The sequence below is a fragment of the Bombina bombina genome, chromosome 1 (genome assembly GCF_027579735.1).
Source record: "Bombina bombina isolate aBomBom1 chromosome 1, aBomBom1.pri, whole genome shotgun sequence".
NCBI classification, from domain to species: domain Eukaryota; kingdom Metazoa; phylum Chordata; class Amphibia; order Anura; family Bombinatoridae; genus Bombina; species Bombina bombina.
This window is the reverse complement of record NC_069499.1, coordinates 402,632,164-402,659,257: the sequence shown is the minus strand read 5'-3', so window position 1 is coordinate 402,659,257 and position 27,094 is coordinate 402,632,164. Positions and strand designations below refer to the sequence as shown.

At 37.0% G+C, this 27,094-nt stretch overlaps 1 protein-coding gene across 3 annotated transcripts in view; it reads right to left on the bottom strand.

Annotated features, from left to right (window-relative positions):
* Positions 1 to 22,580, bottom strand: part of GALNT13 (polypeptide N-acetylgalactosaminyltransferase 13) — a 766,581-nt gene extending 744,001 nt beyond the window's left edge. For all 3 annotated transcript variants that reach the window (XM_053698312.1, XM_053698310.1, XM_053698311.1), the window contains exon 1: positions 22,439 to 22,580. In XM_053698312.1, coding sequence (XP_053554287.1) covers positions 22,439 to 22,580 — 142 coding nt within the window. The remainder of the gene's footprint in view (positions 1 to 22,438) is intronic.
* Between the last annotated feature and the right edge of the window lie 4,514 nt (positions 22,581 to 27,094).

The window sequence follows — 27,094 nt, the reverse complement described above, 5'->3', positions numbered from 1 at the left end:
GTCTATGTGATTTTTCACATTAGTAAACATATGCACTAGTACTTGTAGCGACAATACACCGGAAGGGACGTCATGCAGGACATATTTCCGGCTGAACCGGAACCGGAAGTGATGTAACTTCCGGTTTTATGGACAGGTGCAATAAACACTATAGTATCATGATAAGTTTGGGCACTATATGATGTGATATTCAACACTGGTACATTGATTAATATGATGTTAACCCGCCCAAGGGAATTGGAACATCCAACGTATTTAATTTGTTACTTTTATAATTCAGTGTTTGATGTACACTAATACCGGAAGTGATGATTGTTAACTTCCGAGTTCACTCTATACTATACCGGATATGATGTATCTTTTGGCGCTTTTTTGACAGGAAGAAGGAGGTAACTGTTTGTTTTGTTCAGTGTATTTAATCACGTTTGTGTGTGTACACTGTTGTTCTGAAGAAGGGGAGCACAAGTCCCCAAAATGTCAATAAACTTGACTTTTGCATTTGAAGAAATCCTGGTTTGTTTATGTTTTTGTTGGAGTTATATATATATATATATATATATGTATATGAGTGTGTGTGTGTTAAAGCCCTTTGTAGCTATTTAAAAAAAAAAAAAAAATCTTATAACAACTATTGTTGAGCCCTTTTTTATTATTTTTTAAATTATTTTTTATCATATAGGGTTTATATGTGTGTAACTGTACTTTTACATGTATTTATGTTGTGTTTTATGCAACTTTTTTCCTCCACTACCCATTACGCGAGCTTTCTAGTCGCGCTAACCCAATGCACGTTAAATTTGATTGCATTTACTTTTAACTTGTATACGCAGAAAAAAACTAAATAACTTGCTTGCTACAGTTAGCACGCCTCTCGTAATCTAACCCTAAATGATAATTTCACAAATATTGGTTTATGTTTTTTTCCCTAAAACTCTAATAATTCCAAATATTACAGAAAATCTTACACAAACAATAAGTTAGTGTAAAAAGGATATGTCCAAAAAAGTCAATTGGAGACTAAATCCCAACTCCAAATGTGCATAAGTGATCCCAGGGAATACTTCTCAGTGGAAATGAATGCTGCAGTCGAACTCCAAGGGTTAACCTCAAGTAAAACAGATCAATGCTACCAATGGTAAATTCCTGTGAGACTACAGGGTTAATTCACATGTATGTTGTCTATGTGTAGAAAATAGCTAAATTGTATGTATAAACTATATAACTATACAGTAACTCTTTACATTTTGAAACTCAGTAAATGTAAAACTCAAAAATATATAATTAATGTCTACATTTTGATGTGAATGATATTTCCATGACTGGTTTAAAGGGACAAAAATACTTTAAAATTACAAAACTCTTCTGCAAAATTACAATATACTAACATACCAGTAAAATATGAACATTTCTATCTGAATACATTTTCACATTGCCTTATTTGAAGGAACAACTCCAGACATGTAAGTGGACAAGAAAGAACTAACAAATTCAGAAGATATTTAAAAGAAGGCTACATAAATTATAAGTGGTCAACAACAAAACTTACAAAGAAAAGCTTCATGACCTTAAAGTATACTATATAAAAAAAACAACAAAAAAACTTTCAAGTATATTAAGGTATTTACTGAATCTGAAGATGAAAGAGCTTTTAACAAAAAGAGCAACCCTAGGACAAGGAGTCATGATATCATAAAGGAGGGTAGTAGGGTCTGGATAATTTGCATAAGTATGTTTTATTACAGAAAGGATGGTGGATTATCTAACAGAGGTGGTAACAATTGATCTTGGAATCCAAGAATTTATGAGGCAGGGGAAAAACTGCCATTGGTTCAGCAAGTGCAGTGGCACCAGGGCCAAAGTGCTGGGGGGGGGGGGGGTCGGGGGGGGCATGGCAGCCAATCTTTACATAGGCATGCTCATTATCAGTGTGCATGTGTATATATACAGTATATATATATTACTATTGGTTATTATACTGGTTATTAAAGGTTATTACCTTTGGGTGACAAAAAGCAGGGGCCTATGTTGAGTAGATTGACTACTGGTCTGAGACCTGCATACGGCTTTTCTAAGCTTACACTTTAGACAGAAGTACAGGCCGATTTGATGGGCCTTTTGGTTATTCTCCATATTCACATGTTAATTAAATGTTGAAAATTCAATATATTCCAAATTAAATTATTGATGTGCAATTTCTAATATAAAGACCAATTTTTTTCCTTCAAATAAACACTAAATTAATTGATAGAGAACAAAACTTTTCAAAAATAAAGTAAAATAAATAGCTCCTCAGGAAGTGTATACCTACCAAGCATTATTTACTTCACTCACCATTGAGGACGTTCTAGTTTGCAAAAAAAAATCCATTAAAGCTATTAAATTGATGTTACTTATAAAAGAGAAATTTGCAACTTTTTTTTATTAAAATAATGTATTTATTTATTTTTGCTTGTAGAGACCTGCCCTGTAGACCATTAGATCTATTACAGTTAAGCCAGTGGGCAACTGAATGCTGCAAATCACATGTAGAAAATCATGTATTTTATTTAAATCAGTTTATATTTCACAAGTTACCTAATAAATAAATCTGAAAGATGTGTATTGTGGCTTCTGGCAAGTGCAGTAGGATGTTTGGGGAAACAAATGTTAAGGGGCATTGTGTTATTTATTAGTGTTATTATCACTCAGTCACCCCTAGTTATCTAGTCGGGGTTCATGACTTCTCCAAATATCTCAAAAATACATTTAAAAGTACAGATACAATCAGCATAAAACATGAAATAGATATTACTATATATATATGTACAGTATATATATATATATATATATATATATATATATATATATATAGAGAGAGAGAGAGAGAGAGAGAGAGAGAGCTATGTATATGTATAGATATATATATTACAAAAAAACAATTATATATATATATATGTATTTATTCATAAATAGAACATATATTATATCTTATATGTGAAGAAGATTGAAATGTGAAATAGTATATATAATGCTATGTGAGTTCTGTTTCATACATTAAAGTATTACAACACATTTAAATATAGAACATTGTATAAAAAGCTATTTTTTATTTATTTATTTTTGATCTTATAGTAAATAATGGTTGAACGAATATTAGGCCAAATTAAACAGCTGTATCAACTAAATTCAGTCATGACAATTCTGTTTAATTTTTTGGAATGAATGATTCATCCAAAGCTAAGTTTTTGCTCATTCACATGTCTATTAACCATCATGCTGATTCTCTAGTTACCAGCATAACCTTTATTTAGACCAGGAAATGTTACATATAGTATCACACACATTGTCAGCATAATGATTGCATCTTTAGGCATTTCAGTTGATTGGTGAGTCCTCTATTACCTCCAAGCAGCCTTTCAAGATACTGCAGACTTAGCTACTGTAAGTGACATAACCACTTGGGGATAGAGATCCGAGAATTGACTGTGATAGAAGTTTTTACTTAGAACCAGACATCCAAGACCCAATGCACTATACTTACCATATGCATTTATAGTACAAACTATCCTTCTTGTTTCAGTGATAGAATTTAACCCATCATTGTAATCAAGGGGTTAATGTAACCTTGTCTCTAAAATAATACAGCTATACAGGGAGTGCAGAATTATTAGGCAAATGAGTATTTTGACCACATCATCTTCTTTATGCATGTTGTCTTACTCCAAGCTGTATAGGCTCGAAAGCCTACTACCAATTAAGCATATTAGGTGATGTGCATCTCTGTAATGAGAAGGGGAGTGGTCTAATGACATCAACACCCTATATCAGGTGTGCATAATTATTAGGCAACTTCCTTTCCTTTGGCAAAATGGGTCAAAAGAAGGACTTGACAGGCTCAGAAAAGTAAAAAATAGTGAGATATCTTGCAGAGGGATGCAGCACTCTTAAAATTGCAAAGCTTCTGAAGCGTGATCATCGAACAATCAAGCGTTTCATTCAAAATAGTCAACAGGGTCGCAAGAAGCGTGTGGAAAAACCAAGGCGCAAAATAACTGCCCATGAACTGAGAAAAGTCAAGCGTGCAGCTGCCAAGATGCCACTTGCCACCAGTTTGGCCATATTCCAGAGCTGCAACATCACTGGAGTGCCCAAAAGCACAAGGTGTGCAATACTCAGAGACATGGCCAAGGTAAGAAAGGCTGAAAGACGACCACCACTGAACAAGACACACAAGCTGAAACGTCAAGACTGGGCCAAGAAATATCTCAAGACTGATTTTTCTAAGGTTTTATGGACTGATGAAATGAGAGTGAGTCTTGATGGGCCAGATGGATGGGCCCGTGGCTGGATTGGTAAAGGGCAGAGAGCTCCAGTCTGACTCAGACGCCAGCAAGGTGGAGGTGGAGTACTGGTTTGGGCTGTATCATCAAAGATGAGCTTGTGGGGCCTTTTCGGGTTGAGGATGGAGTCAAGCTCAACTCCCAGTCCTACTGCCAGTTTCTGGAAGACACCTTCTTCAAGCAGTGGTACAGGAAGAAGTCTGCATCCTTCAAGAAAAACATGATTTTCATGCAGGACAATGCTCCATCACACGTGTCCAAGTACTCCACAGCGTGGCTGGCAAGAAAGGGTATAAAAGGAGAAAATCTAATGACATGGCCTCCTTGTTCACCTGATCTGAACCCCATTGAGAACCTGTGGCCCATCATCAAATGTGAGATTTACAAGGAGGGAAAACAGTACACCTCTCTGAACAGTGTCTGGGAGGCTGTGGTTGCTGCTGCACGCAATGTTGATGGTGAACAGATCAAAACACTGACAGAATCCATGGATGGCAGGCTTTTGAGTGTCCTTGCAAAGAAAGGTGGCTATATTGGTCACTGATTTGTTTTTGTTTTGTTTTTGAATGTCAGAAATGAATATTTGTGAATGTTGAGATGTTATATTGGTTTCACTGGTAAAAATAAATAATTGAAATGGGTATATATTTGTTTTTTGTTAAGTTGCCTAATAATTATGCACAGTAATAGTCACCTGCACACACAGATATCCCCCTAAAATAGCTAAAACTAAAAACAAACTAAAAACTACTTCCAAAAATATTCAGCTTTGATATTAATGAGTTTTTTGGGTTCATTGAGAACATGGTTGTTGTTCAATAATAAAATTAATCCTCAAAAATACAACTTGCCTAATAATTCTGCACTCCCTGTATATATTCACACCAGCAGTTAGGGATCCGTAAAAAGCTGAAATAATAGATATTTTTCCATCATAGTAGATAAAACAAGTATTCACTACCAGCCTTCTAATTCACTACCAGCCAAATAACAGTGCTAAGAGCAAAGATTTCTAAATAACCTCTTTCGTTGTGCATATCCTTAATTGGAGGACATCAATTTGACTTGCTTATGAACTGTAGCATTGAAAACAAGCAACAAATTGGTGATATTAAATAACAAAGGTTATTCTCCATGAACTTTGACCTTCCTTATTCCTATTCTGTGGTTCATAAGAGATATCACTAACTGTGAAATATTTTCAGTTGATTACATAGGATTTCAAACCAATTGTACTCTTCCTGCCAATTTACAAATTGAAGAGTTTCCTCTACAAAATACAAAGATGATGATATAAAATAAAAATAAAAATTTCATATTGCTAAATTTCCAGGAAACGTAAATAACTGGTTATTATTGTAATGAATGCTGTTCTTAGAATAATTTAGAGAAGAGAGCTAAAATATGTCAGCCTATACAGAACCTTCCATACACTGACTCCTTATCATTTTTCAAACACAGAGATCTCTATCATAAAACCTATTTTGTTGATTGTGAACACATTAATGTTTATCCAGTAATTTTCAGTTGAATGTTGACATCTAAATTGCCTACAAGTGGCCCTTCAAGACATAGCAGGCCTGGCTTCTGTAAGCCATAAACACATTCTAGATACACATACTAGGATATATTAAAGATTCATTCATTTTATATGCATAGTACATATCAGCAATTAAGAACTAAATTGAAAAAGATCTGTATTCAATTAAACATTTTAAAAGTATTTAAAATTATTTTGTTAAACATCAATCTTTAACATTAATAGAGCAGAGGATCGCGGGTAGAAAATCATGTATTTTATTTAAATAAGTTAATATTTCACAATTTACCTAATAAATAAATCTGAAATACTATCTTGGCCTCAGTGCAGCAGGATGTTTGGGGAAACAAATGTTAAGGGGTATTTCAATGGCATAACACCAATGCTCTACAAATTTGTTATTTATTAGTGTTATTATCACTCAGTCATCCCTAGTTATCTACCCGGGGTTCATGGCTTCTCCAAACATCTCTGGCTTCTGGTTGTAAGAAATGTATAAGGCAAATATGAGGTAAAATTATTTTAGTGAGTCAGGGGCCATCAGATTTCCAGTTGAAAAGGCACCACAAGAGCTAAATACACTACTTAATATTAATATTTTCCTTGTACTGCTTTTTATATACACCTGATAAAAAAGTTGATTGTTGACATATAAATTGCCTACAAATGGCCTTTCAATACATGGCAGGCTTGGCATCTGTAAGTTCTATAAACATGTACTAGATACACATACTAGGATATATGAATGAGTTGTTATTATTTTATATGCATAGTATATATCAGCAATTAAAGGGACAGTAAATTGTAAAATTGTTTTTCCATTAATGTATTTTAAATGACTTGTTATACCAACTGCAGAGTATAAAATATTTAAGAAATTCCATTGTCATGCTTATTTGTGTATATGAAGTAGCTGATTTTGTGCTTTGAAACCACAGCCTATTACAATGGGTTGAACTTAAAGGTGATATCAGATCTCATTATGTTCTAAGTTTGTGTAAACAGACTTGCTTCCTTATCTTTTATTTGGCTGGAACACCAAAGCTCAATACATAGAGAGAACAATGGAAAAGGATCATTTTATTACTTAACTATCCTGACCTGCATCCAACTGAGAGTGTAATCTCTTCTGCTGGCTGTGTATACTTAGGCTATTCAATAGCCTATACACCGGTATTAATTTGTTCAGTGTAGGTGGCGATACCACAGGCTAAATCAGCTATTTCAAATGCTGAAATAGGAGTAAAGGAGCTACTTGTAACCAATTTAATACACTCTAGCAGGTTAAAAGGATCATTGGGAATAATTTAAAGGGAATACATTTTTTTGGTGAACTGTCCCTTTAAGCACCACATTGCAAAAGATCTGTATTCTATTAAACATTTTAAAACTATGTAAAATTGTTATTTTGTTAAACATCTTTAATATAAAAGAACGTTCATACAATCAATTAACAGAATAGGTCACCCAAATAAAGAAATGTGAAAACTGTGAAATGTTATACAAGAAAGTATCTAAAATACAGATGGTCTTCAAGTGTACATTAATATGCGTAGTCCCCTTTTTCATCTGTACATAATATGCGTAGTCCCACTTTTCAACCAAAAGTTCACCAATCAATGTTCACTAAAGTTTTAAGAGTAACAGGAGATAGTGACGAACAGTAAAAACTCATTAAATCAGCTTCCTTTGTAGGGCCAGATTACTAGTGGAGCACAAAATTGCACTTTTGCAAGCCTAATATTTGTGCTCCACTCATAATACCAGCGCACGCAATTGAGCACTGGTATCTGAAGTGACCCACAATGCGAACACAACCTTACGTTCACATTTCATGGAAGCTTTGTGCTCAACAGCAAAGGGGGTAAGTTACGCAGTAATGGGCACCAAGTTTCAATTTATATGCATATGAATATATACATATATAATATTTGTATATACACATATTAACACATAAATATATATGTATATAAGCATATAAATATATATATTTAGAAACAATGTGTTATATAAAAATAAACTGATCAGAAAGACTGAATATTGTAACACCCTGGGCTAGAACACATTGCAGTTGTAAAAATAATCAGCAGTAACACACATACATGCATATGTATATATAAATATATATATTAATTATGTATATATATATATATATATATATATATACACCTTGTCAAATATCCTATCCCCTTATATCACTGTTAAAACATTTTTGTTAATAAAAACATATTTATTCGAGAGAGAGAGAGAGAGAGAGAGAGACATTCACACTGGTATACATATTTTCACAGATGCATACAACTTTACATACAGTATAAACAAAATGCACGTCATAGAAAAATTTTGCTGTTACTACTGATTATTAAGTTTACAACTCTATATGTGTATATAAAAATCTTAATTTATAAAATAGTCTAAGACTCTGTGAAGAACACATGACTTGTGTCTCGCACAAAAGAAGTCTATTATTTGAGAGATTAATAGCAGGAGCGATATCCAACCTGCAGATGTTAGAGAGTTCTAGACTTTTACTCAACCGCTAACATTTTACATTTCATCTTAATATAGAAGTAAAAATAGAAGCCCTATGGATTGTGCTCTAGTGATGTTAGCGCACAATAGCGCTACCGTTTTTGTGCTCCACTTGTAATCTAAGGATTTTCAATCCCTTTGCAGGTCACTAGTTATGAAAGAACATGCTCTAACAAAGTATGTCATTTTTACACCATAATGATGCTTAAGGATTGGTAACATTATTTACATCATGTTGACTCTCACATAAACATATTACTGTATGTTTAAATTTTTTAGTAACATTTGATTCTGCCAAATTTGACAGACCAGGCATCTAAAACCATTTTCACACTCCCTAATTCTGTAGCATTGCAGCTACAATTTAAACTAAATGTATGCTGCTCTATTTGTGATTTTAGAGATTACAAAAAAGGTAATAAGCAAGATTTGTTAAATCCTCTTGGCCATCTGCTCTGCATGAAGGCACTTAATACACACTGTAAAGTGATGGAAGTGTTGGATTTCCAGGTTACCACCAAGCTGCTTATTTTTTTTTTTTTTTTATGCTAATGATCCTTTAAACACGGCAAACAAAATATGGGAAATATATCCGTTATACTTAAAAAGTAGGAAGCGCAAGCTATTTTAGAAATAAAGCTGCTTGTAAAAACTTAAAGATTACTTTGTAAAAAGTGTCTTTCCAAATAAATTACTTTTATTACTTCACTTGCTTTTATTGCTGGTTATACAAGCAATGTGATACATGTAAATATCAAGATTACCAATAAAAATATGCATAATACTTACACTCTTACAATTGTATGTGATAGTGTGTGTATACAGTGGGGCAAAAAAGTATTTAGTCAGCCACCAATTGTGCAAGTTCTCCCACTTAAGAAGATGAGAGAGGCCTGTAATTTTCATCATAGGTATACCTCAACTATGAGAGACAAAATGTGGAAACAAATCCAGACAATCACACTGTCTGATTTGGAAATAATTTATTTGCATATTATGGTGGAAAATAAGTATTTGGTCAATATCAAAAGTTCATCTCAATACTTTGTTATATATCCTTTGTTGGCAATGACAGAGGTCAAACGTTTCCTGTAAGTCTTCACAAGGTTGTCACACACTGTTGCTGGTATGTTGGCCCATTCCTGCATGCAGATCTCCTCTAGAGCAGTGATGTTTTGGGGCTGTCGCTGGGCAACACGGACTTTCAACTCCCTCCAAAGGTTTTCTATGGGGTTGAGATCTGGTGACTGGCTAGGCCACTCCAGGACCTTGAAATGCCTCCTTCGTTGCCCAGGCAGTGTGTTTGGGATCATTGTCATGCTGAAAGACCCAGCCACATTTCATCTTCAATGGCCTTGCTGATGGAAGGAGGTTTGCACTCAAAATCTCACGATACATGGCCCCATTCATTCTTTCATGTACACGGATCAGTCGTCCTGTTCCCTTTGTAGAGAAACAGCCCCAAAGCAAGATGTTTTCACCCCCTTGCTTCACAGTAGGTATGGTGTTCTTTGGTTGCAACTCAGCATTCTCTCTCCTCCAAACACGACGAGTTGTGTTTCTACCAAACAGTTCTACTTTGGTTTCATCTGACCATATGACATTCTCCCAATCCGCTTCTGGATCATCCAAATGCTCTCTAGCATACTTCAGACGGGCCCGGACATGTACTGGCTTAAGCAGGGGGACACGTCTGGCACTTCAGGATCTGAGTCCCTGGCGACGTAGTGTGTTACTGATGGTAGCCTTTGTTACGTTGGTCCCACCTCTCTGCAGGTCATTCACTAGGTCCCCCCGTGTGATTCTGGGATGTTTGCTCACTGTTTTTGTGATCATTTTGACCCCACGGGGTGAGATCTTGCGTGGAGCCCCAGATCGAGGGAGATTATCAGTGGTCTTGTATGTCTTCCATTTTCTAATTATTGCTCCCACAGTTGATTTATTCACACCAAGCTGCTTGCATTTTGCAGATTCAGTCTTCCCAGCCTGTTGCAGGTCTACAATTTTGTTTCTGGTGTCCTTCGATAGCTCTTTGGTCTTCACCATAGTGGAGTTTGGAGTGTGACTGTTTGAGGTTGTGGACAGGTGTCTTTTATACTGATAACAAGTTCAAATAGGTGCCATTAATACAGGTAATGAGTGGAGGATAGAGGAGCCCCTTAAAGAAGAAGATACAGGTCTGTGAGAGCCAGAAATCTTGCTTGTTTGTAGGTGACCAAATACTTATTTTCCACCATAATATGCAAATAAATTCTTTCCAAATCAGACAATGTGATTGTCTGGATTTGTTTCCACATTTTATCTCTCATAGTTGAGGTATACCTATGATGAAAATTACAGGCCTCTCTCATCTTCTTAAGTTGGAGAACTTGCACAATTAGTGGCTGACTAAATACTTTTTTGCCCCACTGTGTATATATATATATATATATATATATACTGTACTATTTATATATATATATATATATATATATATATATATATATATATATATATATATATATATATATATATATAATATAATATATACATACACAGACATAAGAGGGAGTGTAAATCAGTATCATAAATAGAGAAAAAACTATATTAAAAGGATAGCCTACTCAAAAATAAACTTTCATGATTCAGATAGAGCATGCAATTTTAAACAACTTTCTAATTTACTCCTATTATCATTTTTTCTTCATTCTCTTGGTATCTTTATTTTAAAAAGCTGGAAAGTAAGTCTAGGTGCAGGCCCATTTTTGGTTCAGCACCTCGGTAGCGCTTGGATGGCTGCATTTAGACACCAATCAGCAATCGCTATCCAGGTGCTAAACCAAAAATGGACTGGCTTCTATGCTTACATTCTAGCTTTTTAAAATAAAGACACCAAGAGAACGAAGACAAATTTATAATAGTAGTAAATTAGAATGTTGCGTAAAATTGCATGCTCTATCGGAATCATGATAGTTTAATTTTGACTAAACTATCCCTTTAAGGGATTCTGAAATGCATATTTTTTTGCATGTTCCTTCAGTAGAAATGTTGGAAACTCAGAGGCCTTATTGCATGAGTAACTTGAGAGGTGTAACTAATTACTTCAAACAACCTAGTTTCTAGTGGATTGGAATGTCATAGAATAAGAGGCCAAAACACCTGAGTTGAGTTTAAAATGTTTATGCAGTACCTCTAATTTATGAGAACTAGTACCTATGTATCTAAATATCCATGAATCCTTCTTGTTTAAAGGGATAGGAAACCCTAAAAATGTATTTCATGATTCAGATAGAGCATACAGTTTTAAATAACTTTCCAGTTTACTTCTATTATCAAATTTGCTTCATTCTCTTGCTATCCTTTGCTGATGGAACAGCATTGTACTACTGAACAAATCTAGCTAGCCAATCACAAGAGACAAATGTGTGCAGGCACCAATCAGCAACTAGCACTCACTAGTGTAGGACATGTGCATATTCTTTTTCAACAAGGGATACCAAGAGAAGGAAGCACATTTGAAAATAGAAGTGAATTTAAAAGGGTCTTAATATTACATGCTCTATCTGAATCATGCAAGTTTAATGTTGACTATCCTATCCCTTTAAGAATAACTGTTTTTTTTGTTCAGCTCTTAGTTTTATTAAACTATTTATTCATGAAAGGAGAGTGTGTGTTTTCATATATTATCGTTGTATTACTTTGAAAGCAGTTCTCTGACTCATTAGTTAAAGTGTGGGTTGAGTTTTATGTAACTAATATAAAAAATATTATCTAGATAGAAACTAGATTATGTTAGCAGAAAAGAACCAAAGCGTCCTTCGGGTTTACAGACCAATGCTCCAAACTGGAAACATTTGCAGTAACACACTTTAATTATAATGTAAATGTATGAGAAACTAAATTATGCATTTAAATACTGTAACTTACCAAACATGTTGCAGAACTGTTGCTGCATGGAATTGCTTGCAAACTATCATGGATCTTGTCAGTTGTATTTGAACTCTTTGGGATTGACTACAGCAGAGATGGTATCCCATGGGCAGCAATTCAATACTTCAGCTCCCATACAACACCACTACTCTATTTAGCTCTGTAACTGCTTTTAGAAGTTGCACAAAATAAATTAAACATAAATATTTAAATACATAAACTTAATGAGAAGGATAATAAAAATGAGGTAACTTCAAATATCCTATATTATAAAAGACAAGAGTTTGTCTGAAGCCGTCATGCGCAGTTCAGACAAACTCTTGCAGCTGATCGCACGCGCACCCACCCGACAGCAGCGCGAGGACCCGGCAGCACAGCTGATCGCAAAACCAAAGCAGCGCGAGGACCGGCATGTGGAGGCGCACAGGAGAGAGAGAGAGAGAGAGAGAGAGAGAATGAAAGAAATATAACACAACACGGCCCGTGTGAACGGGCTTTAGGACTAGTTTACTTATAAGTGTTTAATTATGAAACAATTAATCAAATTATAATATATACAAAGACGGAAATGGACTGCACTCTCAAACTGGAATGGGTACAAAGACCTATATAATCTTACTACACACATAGAAATCATGTTTTGTATGTGTCTAGTACTAATACATAGGCCTGTGTCACCCTTGTTTGCTCTGGTTAGTTTAAAGTTAGTATGTGTAAATGTAGGGACCTAGTGAAAAAGCTACCTTTATGTAGTCCTGGGACTATCCCCAATGGGTCAAATGCTATAACTAACTCTTCTTTTGTGTTTTTAATGTTATCTTTATATTTGTATTTACACCAAAAGAAAACACATCTGTCTGGGAGTGCTGATGAGCACACATGAATGTACGCCCAGAGCTGATTCTAAAATAGTGACAAACTAGGTAACCACTTTATGGTGTCTCAAATGTTGTGCAAAACAATGTTATTAATGTGTATATTTATTTTTTAATTGCCAAAATTAGGCTTCATAATAGGGACCATATGTGATAGATTAATGGCTAGAATGGGAGGAGACTCCCCTGAAACATGCAGAGGCCGAGAGAGAGCAGGTCAGCCAGAACAGCTGGAAGCATCTTAATGCACAGCCTCTGTGCTCTCTGCAACACTATAGCAGCCTTCATAAAGATGGTGCAGCCAATGACAGAAGTGGGACTAACTGCCACTCACAGCCTAATGGGTATTACTGGTGCTAATTGGCACTCGTAAGAACACTGACAATCCAACTCTTGATATACTGCAAGACAACAGTCCAATATCTTCTCCTGCACAATGCCTGAAATTCTGAAATTAGAGTCCACAGAATTTAACAACATAATAATACAGAACATCCTGTGTGCCCACAAAAACACACATACTATACACATGATATACAAATGCTATAAACATGCTATAAGCACACACACATGCACACACACACATGATATACACATGCTATAAACATGCTATAAGCACACACACTATACACATGATATAAACATGCTATAAGCACACACACACACACACACACTATACACATGATATACAAATGCTATAAACATGCTATAAGCACACGCACACGCACACACACACACACACATGATATACACATGCTATAAACATGCTATAAGCACACAGACACACTATACACATGATATAAACATGCTATAAGCACACACACATACTATACACATGATATACAAATGCTATAAACATGCTATAAGCACACGCACATGCACACACACACATACACACACACAATATACACATGCTATAAACATGCTATAAGCACACACGCACGCACACACACACACTATACTCATGATATACACATGCTATAAACATGCTATAAGCACACACACACTATACACATGATATACACATGCTATAAACATGCTATAAGCACACACACATGCACTATACACATGCTATACACGTGCTATAAACATGCTATAAGCACACACACGCACACACACTATACACATGATATACATATGCTATAAACATGCTATAAGCACACACACGCACACACACTATACACATGATATACATATGCTATAAACATGCTATAAGCACACGCACACACGCACACACACACACTATACACATGATATACATATGCTATAAACATGCTATAAGCACACACACATGCACGACTATACTCACATGACTATACTATGGGGCAGGGCCGCCACTAGAAATTTTGGGGCCCCTGACTTAACCATTGATCAGGGCCCCCCCCCCCCTTCCTTTGACATGTGCAATTTTTGACCAAGTGACTAAAACGTATATGCACTTTATTCTTAAGTGTCTATTTAAACTTGGAAATGTTGTAAAGGTAGTAACATACAAATACACAGACACACTCATACACTGAAACACACACACACTCACACATAAGGATTCACATATAGACACGCAAAGAAACACACTCAGACACAGACACCCAAACAGACACTCAACACTTGTTTACAATGAGCTGACAAATAATGAGGTAAACTACAGTTTTGTAAAAAAAGGAGATTTAGAAAACAAAATATGGAGTTCTAATTATCTTTTTGTAAAGGAAGATGCCAACTAAATGATGACAACAGCATGCAGTGGCTGAAAGGAAGGGGCCTGAACTGCCTAAACAATAATTTAAAGGTTAAATGGTAGATTGGCGACTTCCGGAAAGGTCTCAGTCTCAAAGTCTGTAGAAAGATTTGAATAATCAGTAGTAAGGTCAAAATGTCCTAAAAAGGAACAGACAATGGACACACAGACACACACATAAACTCAAACTTGCACATACACCCAAGGAAACACCGACAGAGACAGCCTCAGAAAACACACAAAGACATACACACACAGAGAGACAACCACATAAAACACAGAAAGACATACATACACACACCCTCACTGAGACATCCACAAAAAAACACACAAAGACATACACACACCTTCACACAGAGACACCCACTGAAAACACACACCCTCACAGAGACATCCACAGAAAACACAGACATACATACATACACACACACCCTCACAGAGGCATCCAGAGAAAATACACAAAGACAAACATATACACACACCCTCACAGAGACACCCATAGAAAAAGCTCAAAGACATATGCACACACCCTCACAGACATCCACAGAAAATGCACAAAGATATACACACCCACCCTCACAGAGAGACCCACAGAAAATGCACAAAGACATACACACCCACCCTCACAGAGAGACCCACAGAAAAAAATACACTCATAGAGACACAAACCAAAGCACAAAGACATAAACACAGACACCCACAGAAACACTTACAGAAGGAAACATTTATGCACCTTACATCCCCTAAATCAACAGTATGTGACATGCATGATAAAAAATTGCAGAAATGAAGAGATCACTTTTTAAAGAATCATATTTGTAAATGTGCAAACAAAAATAATTATGTGAATTCAAATTGTACATTAATGATATGGGTAGATGGCTAGATGGAGAAAAGTACTTTTAAAAGGTTGACATATGTTTGTTTGATTTTTCTCCATTTTCCCGAACCAAGAGCACCACTTCAAATATAGTGTACAAATGTTCCCATCTGTCAGCTGTACTTATGGATTTTGAAAATGATGTACTCTATATGGTCTTGGTGGAACCATAAGCTGTGGTACTCATACCATTAGATCTTGTTAAATGCAGGATTTAGGCTTGTTGGTGTGTATTTCAAAATTAAGTCAGCTGTAGTGTAAACTGAACAGTTTTAAGTTAACGTGTCTCATTTCAAACACTGAGCAATCTTAGTCTGAGAATATAACATGTTATGCAGATGTAAAAATCATAGATAAAATGCCTCCTTGCATCTGGAAAGTCCTTGCATAAATGGGCAGTAAACTGGAATATAATATATATATATATATATATATATATATATATATATATTGTATATATTTAAAAATGCATATCTACCAAAAGGACACCTACCATTTGTGTATTGAGGAAGAAACATTGCTACATGGTTTTAAATATAGAATTTCTACAGCATTGTCAAATAATCATAAATACACTGATGCTAAACAAAATATGTTTTTATGGACCCCTGGCCCCACCATACAACTACTACCACACTGACGTTACAATCCAAAATTGCACAAAGAAATAAAAAACATTTGCTAAGTCCTACCTCCTCTTGAAATGAAAGTGATCTGCCGTCTGACTCAGGCACACACTGTACAAACAAAGTGCCAAGTCTGTCTCACACTGTGCATAGTGGTTTAGTGCACACTCGGAAATCCTCTCAAATGCTAATACTTTACTCCTTGTAATAACAATCCCCATGCTCAATTAGCACTTTGCTGTAGTACCAACTGGTGTCTGCCAAAATTTAAATTTTGTTTTTTTTTAGTTCTTGCCTCATGGGGCCCCCCTGGCCCATTGGGCCCCTGACAGGAGTCACCCCTGTCACCCTTTGATGGCGGCCCTGCTATGGGGATTCAAATAAGCAGCTATGCAGGATTTTAATAGGCAAACAACCAAGCAAATTTTAACCTTTTTAAAGAGATTTGTGTTGTGTGTTTTTTTTTTTAAATGTGACATCTTTCCAATCCTTTTGAAATTGTGGCTATGGCATTGCTTGCACCTTCATTAGATGATAATAATAAAATTACACAAAATCATGTTGCTCATTTCCATGATAGGCCTGTGATAAAGCTGTTTCTTGTCATGTTAACCATGCAGAAGCAGCTGTTCCTGTAATACTGTATAGGTAACTTAGGTGGTTTTACTAATACAAACACAGCACATGTAATGAATTAGATTGACTATGAAAAATTAAGTCAAAAGCACCTGAGCAGCGACATGGCTCTCCTTTAATGTATTGTAAGTGAGCCCATAGTGTAGTGTTGGGAATTGTAAGTGCTGTTTTTGGAAGGAAACACATCACATCTATTTTGCTTTAAATATGTACAACATACAGTTTTGGAAAAAATATATATTTTATTTCAAATAATTTGCCCCTATTTCTGCATGTCAAAAATATAATCATAGCATTGTGTTTGCAAGATCAAGAACAATGAGCTACAGAAACATCACTGTATATATAGATAGATAGATAGATAGATAGATAGATAGATAGATAGATGGCTATAAAGCATATATACTAATAAAGTGACTCACAATGACAAGTCTTATTGCAGTTACCTACCTATTGTATTTACTGTATATACTCAAGTAGCAAAACTGGTTGTATGTCTGGCTTATTTATAGAAATGTCTGAGTAGCTTTAAAGGCACAATACAGTGAAAATTAAACTTTCATAATCCAGTGCATTCAGTTTTAAATAACTATCCAATTCACTTCCTTTATGTAATTTGCTTCATTCTCTTGACATCCTTTGTTGGAAAGCATAGGTATTAAGGTTCAGGAGCAGCAATGCACAACTGAAACCTAGCTGCTGATTGGTGGCTGTACATATATGCCTCTTGTCATTGGCTCACCAATTTGTACAGCTAACTCCTAGTAGTATATTGTTGCTTCTTCAAAAGAAACAGCCATGATTACAAGAGAATAAAGCAAATCTAATAGAAGTAAATTGATTTGTTTTTAATTACATGCTCTATCTGAATCATGAAAGGTAAATTTGGGGTTTCATGTCCCATACAATTTTAGAAACAAAAAATGCAATTTATGTCTATTATCAAATGTAATTCTTTCTCTTGGTTTACTTTGTTAAAACTTAGCTCCTCTTAACAAGAGAATACAGAGGTAGACTAAGGAATGTTCATATGCTTTCAGTACTAGAAGGCAGCTCAAGTCTTGTACACACTCCTAAGTCTATCTCGGTATGCTCTCTATCTATCTATGGACTGGAAATTTCCACCAGTCCCTGAGTAATAAGAAATTGCATTGGGTAAAAATAGAAAAATAGAGAGAGTAGTATATACCACTTATTATTACCTCACGGTGCCTCCCTCAAACAAATATAAAAGAAAAGAAAGAAACATTAGGAAATATAATAATCCCCTAAAAAAAAGGGAATAAAAATGGCACACATATGAGGTATGTTTAACAATTTATTGGGCTAACAAAACATTCACACAAAGGAGTCAGCCCACTCATGTCTCGCTGTCCTGCATAAAGCAAAAACATGCAAACAAACAATTATATACATAGTAAAAACCAGGAACCACTCTCTATTAGCTATGACACAGGCCTGTATCGTATCATAAATCAAGTTGCAACAATGTCTGGATAAGATTAATTAATAATCAAAACCAGTTAGAGCTCTTCACCTATCATATACACACGCTGCAAGGAGAAAAACCATAGATATGCATAAATGATGTCTTAATATGTATTTACATATATCAATAAGTATGCCACAATGTGTAGTAAAGAATAACGCAATGTCGGCAGTCTTTTTATCCCAGGTGATAACCACACATCACCTTGCTTACAAGACCATAATTAGCAATCATTGGGGAATTGCGTGTATTGAAAAGGGATCAAGTTCTTTATGCCAGATATTCTCATTGCCTTACTCAAATAACCGCTTGACAGCTTGTACATCAAACATAAAGCACATTATTTTCTCTTATCTTAGGAGCAAGTTTCAGCGTTCATGTGTCATTCAGATACACGCCGTACACCGCCTCAGTGTGACGACTCACATAGGGGAGGGAACCAGCCTCCAGTCCTTTCCTGATTTCACCCCCACAGAGATGTGTTACAGGGGCTCATTAGGGCATATTTTTCCTTCTTAGGACCTGATGAGCCCCTGTAACACATCTCTGTGGGGGTGAAACGTGCGTTGGCACTTATGTGTTTTATCTTGGAGTAAAGTCGACTATCTCCAAGAAGTTCAATATGTTAACTATCTTCTATATGACTACCTGTTATCATGTTGAAAATAACAGCCTGAGCGGCGTTGCTTGGAGTAAGAATGCTGATAGTGTCAGACTGCTGCTGGACTTGAGCGGATGGAGCTTTGGAGCAGAACAAGTAGCATATGATATGCTAAAAAGAAATGGTACATCTGTGGTAAGATCCATAACATAATATGTATGTCTGGAGGTATAATCCTGTCTATTGGGTACATCTGTGGTAAGATCCGTAACATAATATGTATGTCTGGAGGTATAATCCTGTCTATTGGGTACATCTGTGGTAAGATCCGTAACATAATATGTATGTCTGGAGGTATAATCCTGTCTATTGGGTACATCTGTGGTAAGATCCGTAACATAATATGTATGTCTGGAGGTATAATCCTGTCTATTGGGTACATCTGTGGTAAGATCCGTAACATAATATGTATGTCTGGAGGTATAATCCTGTCTATTGGGTACATCTGTGGTAAGATCGGATACACTGTATCCAGCGTGGAGAATGTCGCTACCTTAGTGAGTGGAGATTTGGAGCGGAACAAATTGTATGCTATAGGAGGAATGGTACATCTGTGGTAAGATCTAATATATACCCTATGCATTTTGGGAGGTACATTGTATCCAGTGTGAAGATTTGTTGCTACTTCAGTGTGAACGGAGTAGCCTGTCCAATCAGGAAAGGACTGGAGGCTGGTTCCCTCCCCTATGTGAGTCGTCACACTGAGGCGGTGTACGGCGTGTATCTGAATGACACATGAACGCTGAAACTTGCTCCTAAGATAAGAGAAAATAATGTGCTTTATGTTTGATGTACAAGCTGTCAAGCGGTTATTTGAGTACGTCAATGAGAATATCTGGCATAAAGAACTTGATCCCTTTTCAATACACGCAATTCCCCAATGATTGCTAATTATGGTCTTGTAAGCAAGGTGATGTGTGGTTATCACCTGGGATAAAAAGACTGCCGACATTGCGTTATTCTTTACTACACATTGTGGCGTACTTATTGATATATGTAAATACATAGACATCATTTATGCATATCTATGGTTTTTCTCCTTGCAGCGTGTGTATATGATAGGTGAAGAGCTCTAACTGGTTTTGATTATTAATTAATCTTATCCAGACATTGTTGCAACTTGATTTATGATACGATACAGGCCTGTGTCATAGCTAATAGAGAGTGGTTCCTGGTTTTTACTATGTATATAATTGTTTGTTTGCATGTTTTTGCTTTATGCAGGACAGCGGGACATGAGTGGGCTGACTCCTTTGTGTGAATGTTTTGTTAGCCCAATAAATTGTTAAACATACCTCATATGTGTGCTATCTTTATTCCCTTTCTTTTTTAGGGGATTATTATATTCCCTAATGTTTCTTTCTTTTCTTTTATAATACAAGAAATTGCATTGGATGAGTACAAAATTAGGTACCTACACTTAATGGGATGTTAAAAGCATTTTATTATTGGACTATTCTTTGCATATAATGTTTTGCTTAACCCAGCAGTAAAACATAAAGTTTAAGTCAACTCCAAGGCAGCAATAGACTACTGGGACCTAGCTGAGCACACCTGGTGAGCCAAGAAAAAGAGTCATATGTTCATAGCCGCCAATCATCAGTTAGCTCCCAGTAGTTTATTAATGTGTCTTATAATAAACCATGAAAGTTTAATTTTGTTTTTATGTCCCTTTAATATTATGTAAACTTGCAACTTTTTCAAATACTAAGTGAAATAGTGAAATATAGTTGTAATGCTACAGATATATATATATATATTTATATAGTCAACAACTAACTCAAATCATAGTATAATTTTCTTCACAATATCAGATTAGGTAATTCATCAATACCATAAAAACCTTTTATCACAGTATGCCCAAATAATTGAACCGAGTACAAAAGTTTACAGCTCAGGTTCTTTTAAAAAGAACAATTTTTACAAACAAATTTCCGCTTATACGCTCTAACACTAACAATCATACAGAACGCACCTTTAAGAAGTGAGATCCACTTTGTAAACATACGTAGATTTGCATAATTTATTTGTAAAGAAATTAAAGGGACATGAAACCCACATTTTTTCTTTCATGATTTAGAAAGAGAATGCAATTTTAAACATCTTTCTAATTTACTTCTATTATCTAATTTGTTTTATTCTCTTGATATTCTTTGCTGAAACGCATATCTAGATATGCTCAGTAGCTGCTGATTGGTTGCTGCACATAGAAGCCTCGTGTGATTGGCTCACCATGTCCATTGCTTTTTCTTCAACTAAGGATAGCTAAAAAATGAAGCAAAATAAATAATAGAAGTAAATTGTAATGTTGTTTAAATTTCTATTCTCTATCTGAATAATGAATGAAAGATTTTGGGTTTAGTGGCCCTTTAAGTATAACTTGAAATTATACAGATAAAAAGTATGTACTTAGTTGTTTTTACAACGAGGCACCTACAATCACTGTGCAAAAAAAAAAAAATTATATTGATTTTTTTTTTATATTTTCACTCAAAAAATATCTATGCAACAGCCTACATCTAATAACACATAAACTATTAATTTACAACAAAACACAATTATAGATTCAGATTTCAGTAATGTGATACGTAATTTCAGTGGGCCATATTCACTGTCCTCTCAAGTGATACAAACTACTTTCTTTATTCATAAAAGTTGTGATTGTCAAAAACCTCCCACCAATAGAATGTATACTCTATTAGAGAAAAATCTGTTTATTTAGCAAATATTTCCCTATACATTTAGTTATGTGTAAACAACATCAGTTGTTTTGTAACAAACATATTCAACACTGAAAGTTTACAATTAATAGACTACATTATTAGCTCTTTTTTGTACATATGTGCAATATCAATGACACAAGCTTGCTACATTTTAGGGTAAATGTTTGCATTGATTTTACCTAGGCTGGAGTTGAATCCTTAGTTACTCTGTTATCAACAAGAAGTATTGTAACAAGAGCTTCTTCTTAAAATAAGTACAGTAAAGGGTAAACATGAATTATTAAAAAACTGATAAATATAAGAACATAAATACCACAGTTATCTATTAAAATGGTCACAAAGCATGTGTCATATATAAGTAGTAGAATAGAACAGGTGTAATAGTTTATACGTTTGACATAAAATGCTCTCTGCAGCTTGACCTACAGGTGATACAGACAGGAAACCTTACTTCAGGATTTAAGACATGCTTGTGAGAAAAGTGACTGTGTAGGGATAGTTAAGGCTTACCCCTTAGAGCTGGCAGCAGTGATCTGTCTTTCCTGTCATCACATTTATTGCATTCGCTGAAGTATAATAGTAAAAAGACATCCACAAAAACCCACACCAGAGATGTGGCCAGCACCACTTTGCAATAAATAATTCTTCTCATGTCCTTAATAGGATTCTAGTTATCACACTGTACAGGAGACAGCCACTTCTGATATCAGTCCAAACCAACCAGATAAAATCCAGCATGAAAGCAAAGCAAAGGACATCCCAGTGTAATTAGAAAAAGAAAACGATTGATGAACTTTTAAGGCTAATTTATGGTCCCCAGATTGTGTGACGGATGCTAAGAGAAATGCATTTGTCACGGCTGATGGATCCAGACTAGGCACCTTGATATGCGATTAGCCTGCAGCAGCTAGAGGTGGCAAAATGCAGAACTGTATAGAATTGCTGATTCTGTTGCCAGGTTACTTGGGAAAAAGAGGGATTTATTTTTCTATTGCTATGACTTGTTCTTCCCCCATATCCAAATCAGATTTGCTTTTTGCTGCAATTAGCATCCTTCCTGCATGCATCCGAGTGAATGCATACAGCCAAGAGGAATGTAAAACACAACCTCCTTACATGACTGATTTTCAGCCAAGGAATCCTTGAGATATGAAGCAGGTTGTGAGAGCTAAATGTAACAGGGCCTCTGATTGGTTGTGCCTCACAGTCTTTGATTGGGTACAAAATATTATCATTTTGTAAGTGCAATGGACAATTTAGTTTATTACTACAGTCTGATATGCAGAAGGGGAAACAGAAGGGGCTTACAGTGATGGTGAGCAGTGTGTGCTTTTGCAAATTAACAGCTTTCTGAGGTCAGGATCAGCTAAGTTTAAGAAATTAACATCTGTGAGACAATGTCAGTGTGCCAGGTTATGTGTATACACTTATAGAGCAGTGGAGTATATGGGTACTACACAGTAAAATCCCCCATTTACAGTGAGCCATTAAATGCTAAAAATGTGTTATTTATAGCATTTAAACAATATATCACAGTAACCTGTCTAGGAGATAGCAAATACAAATGTACCTTCTTTTAAAAATTGATACATTAAATGGAAGAAGATAAAAAACAAGATCTTAAAATATCTTAATTTGGATTACAGTCATTTAGAGATCACTTAAATCACTTTAACATATAGCACAGACATGTTCTGCTTAATAACGTCAGCTAATATGTGTCCTTTTCCAGCTAACTAAATAGTAATCAGATTATCTAATATCAAACAAAAATGGCAGCAGTTCACAATATATTATTATTGGCAATTTATTTGTAATAACCAGATCTTTGGAAAAAAAATTCCAAGTGAGATATCACAAATTTGATTATTATATCACATGAAATTTTGTAGCACCTACATATTCTGTATTGCTGTTCAAACTTGTACAGTTAAGAGATACTGATAGAGTTAATACTTATGGCTATATTACGAGTTGTGTGTTAGGCTTAATAAGCAGCGTTGGGCGGTCCTTTGAAGGTACAGGTGTACCGCTCACTTTTTTGGCCAAACTTAGAAATACCGCAAATCTACTTATTATATCCTATTTTTTCAATGGGACTTGCATAACACTAGTATTACGAGTCTGACAAAAAGTGAGCGGTAGATCCTCACCTGTCAAGACTGGTACCGCATTTTAAAGTCAGTAGTTAAGAGTAGTGATGTCGCGAATAGTTCACCGGCGAATAGTTCCCGGCGAACATAGCATATGCGATGTTCGATCCGCCCCCTATCCGTCATCATTGAGTAAAACTTTGACCCTGTACCTCACAGTCAGCAGACACATTCCAGCCAATCAGCAGCAGACCCTCCCTCCCAGACCCTCCTACCTCCTGGACAGCATTCATTTTAGATTCATTCGGAAGCTGCATTGTTAGTGAGAGGAGGGACAGTGTAGCTGCTGCTGATTTAGTAGGGAAATCGATAGTTAGGCTAGTGTATTCAGTGTCCACTAGAGTTCTGAAGGACTCATCTGATCTCTGCTGTAAGGACAGCACCCCAAAAAGCCCTTTTTAGGGCTAGAACATCAGTCTGCTTTTTTTTTTTTTTCCTGTGTAATCTAATTGCAGCTGCGTGTGTGTCAGGCTCACAGCGTATACTGTGCCCACTTGCTCAGTGCCACCACTCATATCTGGTGTAACAGTAGTGTAGATTTAAAAAAAAACTACACTTTTTTGACTGTGTTAAATAATAGCAGTCAGTTTCCTTCACACGTGTTCGTTTCAGTACCTGCCTGCCAGGGCACAGTGTCACCCCAGTGCCACCACTCATATCTGGTGTAACAGAAGTGTAGATTTAAAAAAAACAACACTTTTCTCCAACATTGGTGTGTCCGGTCCACGGCGTCATCCTTACTCGTGGGATATTCTCTTCCCCAACAGGAAATGGCAAAGAGTCCCAGCAAAGCTGGTCACATGATCCCTCCTAGGCTCCGCCCACCCCAGTCATTCTCTTTGCCGTTGCACAGGCAACATCTCCACGGAGATGGTTAAGAGTTTTTTGGTGTTTAAATGTAGTTTTATTCTTCTATCAAGTGTTTGATATTTTAAAATAGTGCTGGTATGTACTATTTACTCTGAAACAGGAAAGGATGAAGATTTCTGTTTGTAAGAGGAAGATGATTTTAGCAGACAGTAACTGAAATCAATTGCTGTTTCCACACAGGACTGTTGAGATGAAGTAACTTCAGTTGGGGGAAACAGTTAGCAGTCTTTGACCCCACATAGTCAAGTTGCCATTGTAACAAACCCCCCCACAAAAACACCTCACACCATCTTTGGGATTGAAAGGCCGCAGCTCCTTTATTAACATAACTTAAAACATAAATAACATTAAATAACATTATATAACATTAACTCTTTAAACACCAACACAGTGCTTGCCCCCATTCCACGTTCCACAAGCCCCGCCCTACCCAAGGGAGGGGCTACCACCATCAAACCAACCCCCTGCTGTTGAAACAGGAAGTCCCATCACATCATAACAGGCGTAAGCCTCTACCACCCAGGGCAAGCACCCCGCCACCCCTCACCCCTTAGGTGAGGACCGCCACCCAGAGCCAAGGCCTTCTCAATCCCTTCTCGCAACGTGAAATTAAAAAGGTGTAAACCCACCTCGTTAAGGTGGACCCCGTCTTTGAGATAGAAGCACCTCCCCGATTCCCCTTCAAATTCAACATGCCTCAATCCAACTCCTCCCACCTTTCTGACGTAACTGCTCACCATCCTGTTGACCTTCCGTCTGGAAGCCTCCAACCTCCCAGCATCCCATGCTGACCTCCACACTACCCGGCTCTCTATCTCTGACCAGACAATAACTAAGCCCGGGAAGAGTTGCCGCAGTCTCTCCATCCCTCTCTTAATATCCTCCACCAAGTCCTTTTGAGGCATGAAGCCCAGGTCATTTCCTCCCACATGAAGCACCAAAATCTGAGGGGGTGCAAACAATCTGGCATACTCAACAACTTTCCCGACTACCTGCCCCCACTTCATGCCCCGGACCCCAAACCATTTCATTTCAACTTTATCCCTAGATAGTCCCAGCTGGCCTCCATCCTCCTTGACTGCGGCAGCCTTCCTGGCCCAGTAAATGTACGAATGCCCGATCACCCAACACCTCACTGGACCTGTTAAAACAAAATATAGCCGTATCAGCTGCCGCCCCTTCCACTTACACCCTCATCCCCAACCTAACGTACCCCCGATACCTGTCCGACCTCCACCTCCCTATCCTCTTAATCACAGACACATCCAAACCCAAGCCAGCCGCCTCCGTTGCCGCCCCAATCCTGAAGGAATGTGACCCGAACTCCATTTCCCCCAACCCCACTCTCCCCAAGGCCTTTCTGAATACCGCCATAAACTGGAACCTGGACAAAGCAGACCCATCCTCATGCACCAACAGTGGACCCACCCCCCTGGGGCGAAGACTGAGGTACTGCTGGACTACGGCCACTGGGCAACACACTCCCCCCACTTCCCTCAGCTTGATCAAGACCCCTTTCCCCAACTGGTCCGTCTTGGACCTTCTCAACCAAATCTCCACTACTCCTTCCCCCAGTGTCACCTCATCTCTGTGCAAACCTCCCTCGTCCCTCCTGTTCTGTCCCACCAACTCCGAAATCCTGAATGCTCCAAAAAATGCCAAAGTAAATGCAGTCTTAAACAGGACCTCCTCAAAATTCGACAAACATACCTCCTTTAAACATTCCACCACCTTCTCCAAAACTACAAACGATACCGGCCGTCTGCCGTCTGGCCTCCTTTTACCCCGGCACAACCCCCTCACTGCCATCCTCACCACAAAGACCTTCGTTAAGTCCCCCATCTCCAACAGCTGGAACCAGAAAGCCAATGCCGCCATCCTTTTCTTTATCTCTGAGGCGGATAGCCTCTCCTCACCCCACTGCCTTACCCATGCAAGCAACACCCCCAACTGGGCATCGCCACTTTCCAGTAGGTGCCTCCCCCTCTCCAGACTGCACCATTTTTTCCACACCTGGACGTAGGCCCTCCAAGTCGACTCTGCCAGCGAACCCCGGACCAGCTCCATCAGCCCGCGTCCCCCAGATTCCACAGGTCCTCCGGGCAGGATGTTCCCTCCACGTCCGCCTCTGGCGCTGCCGCGC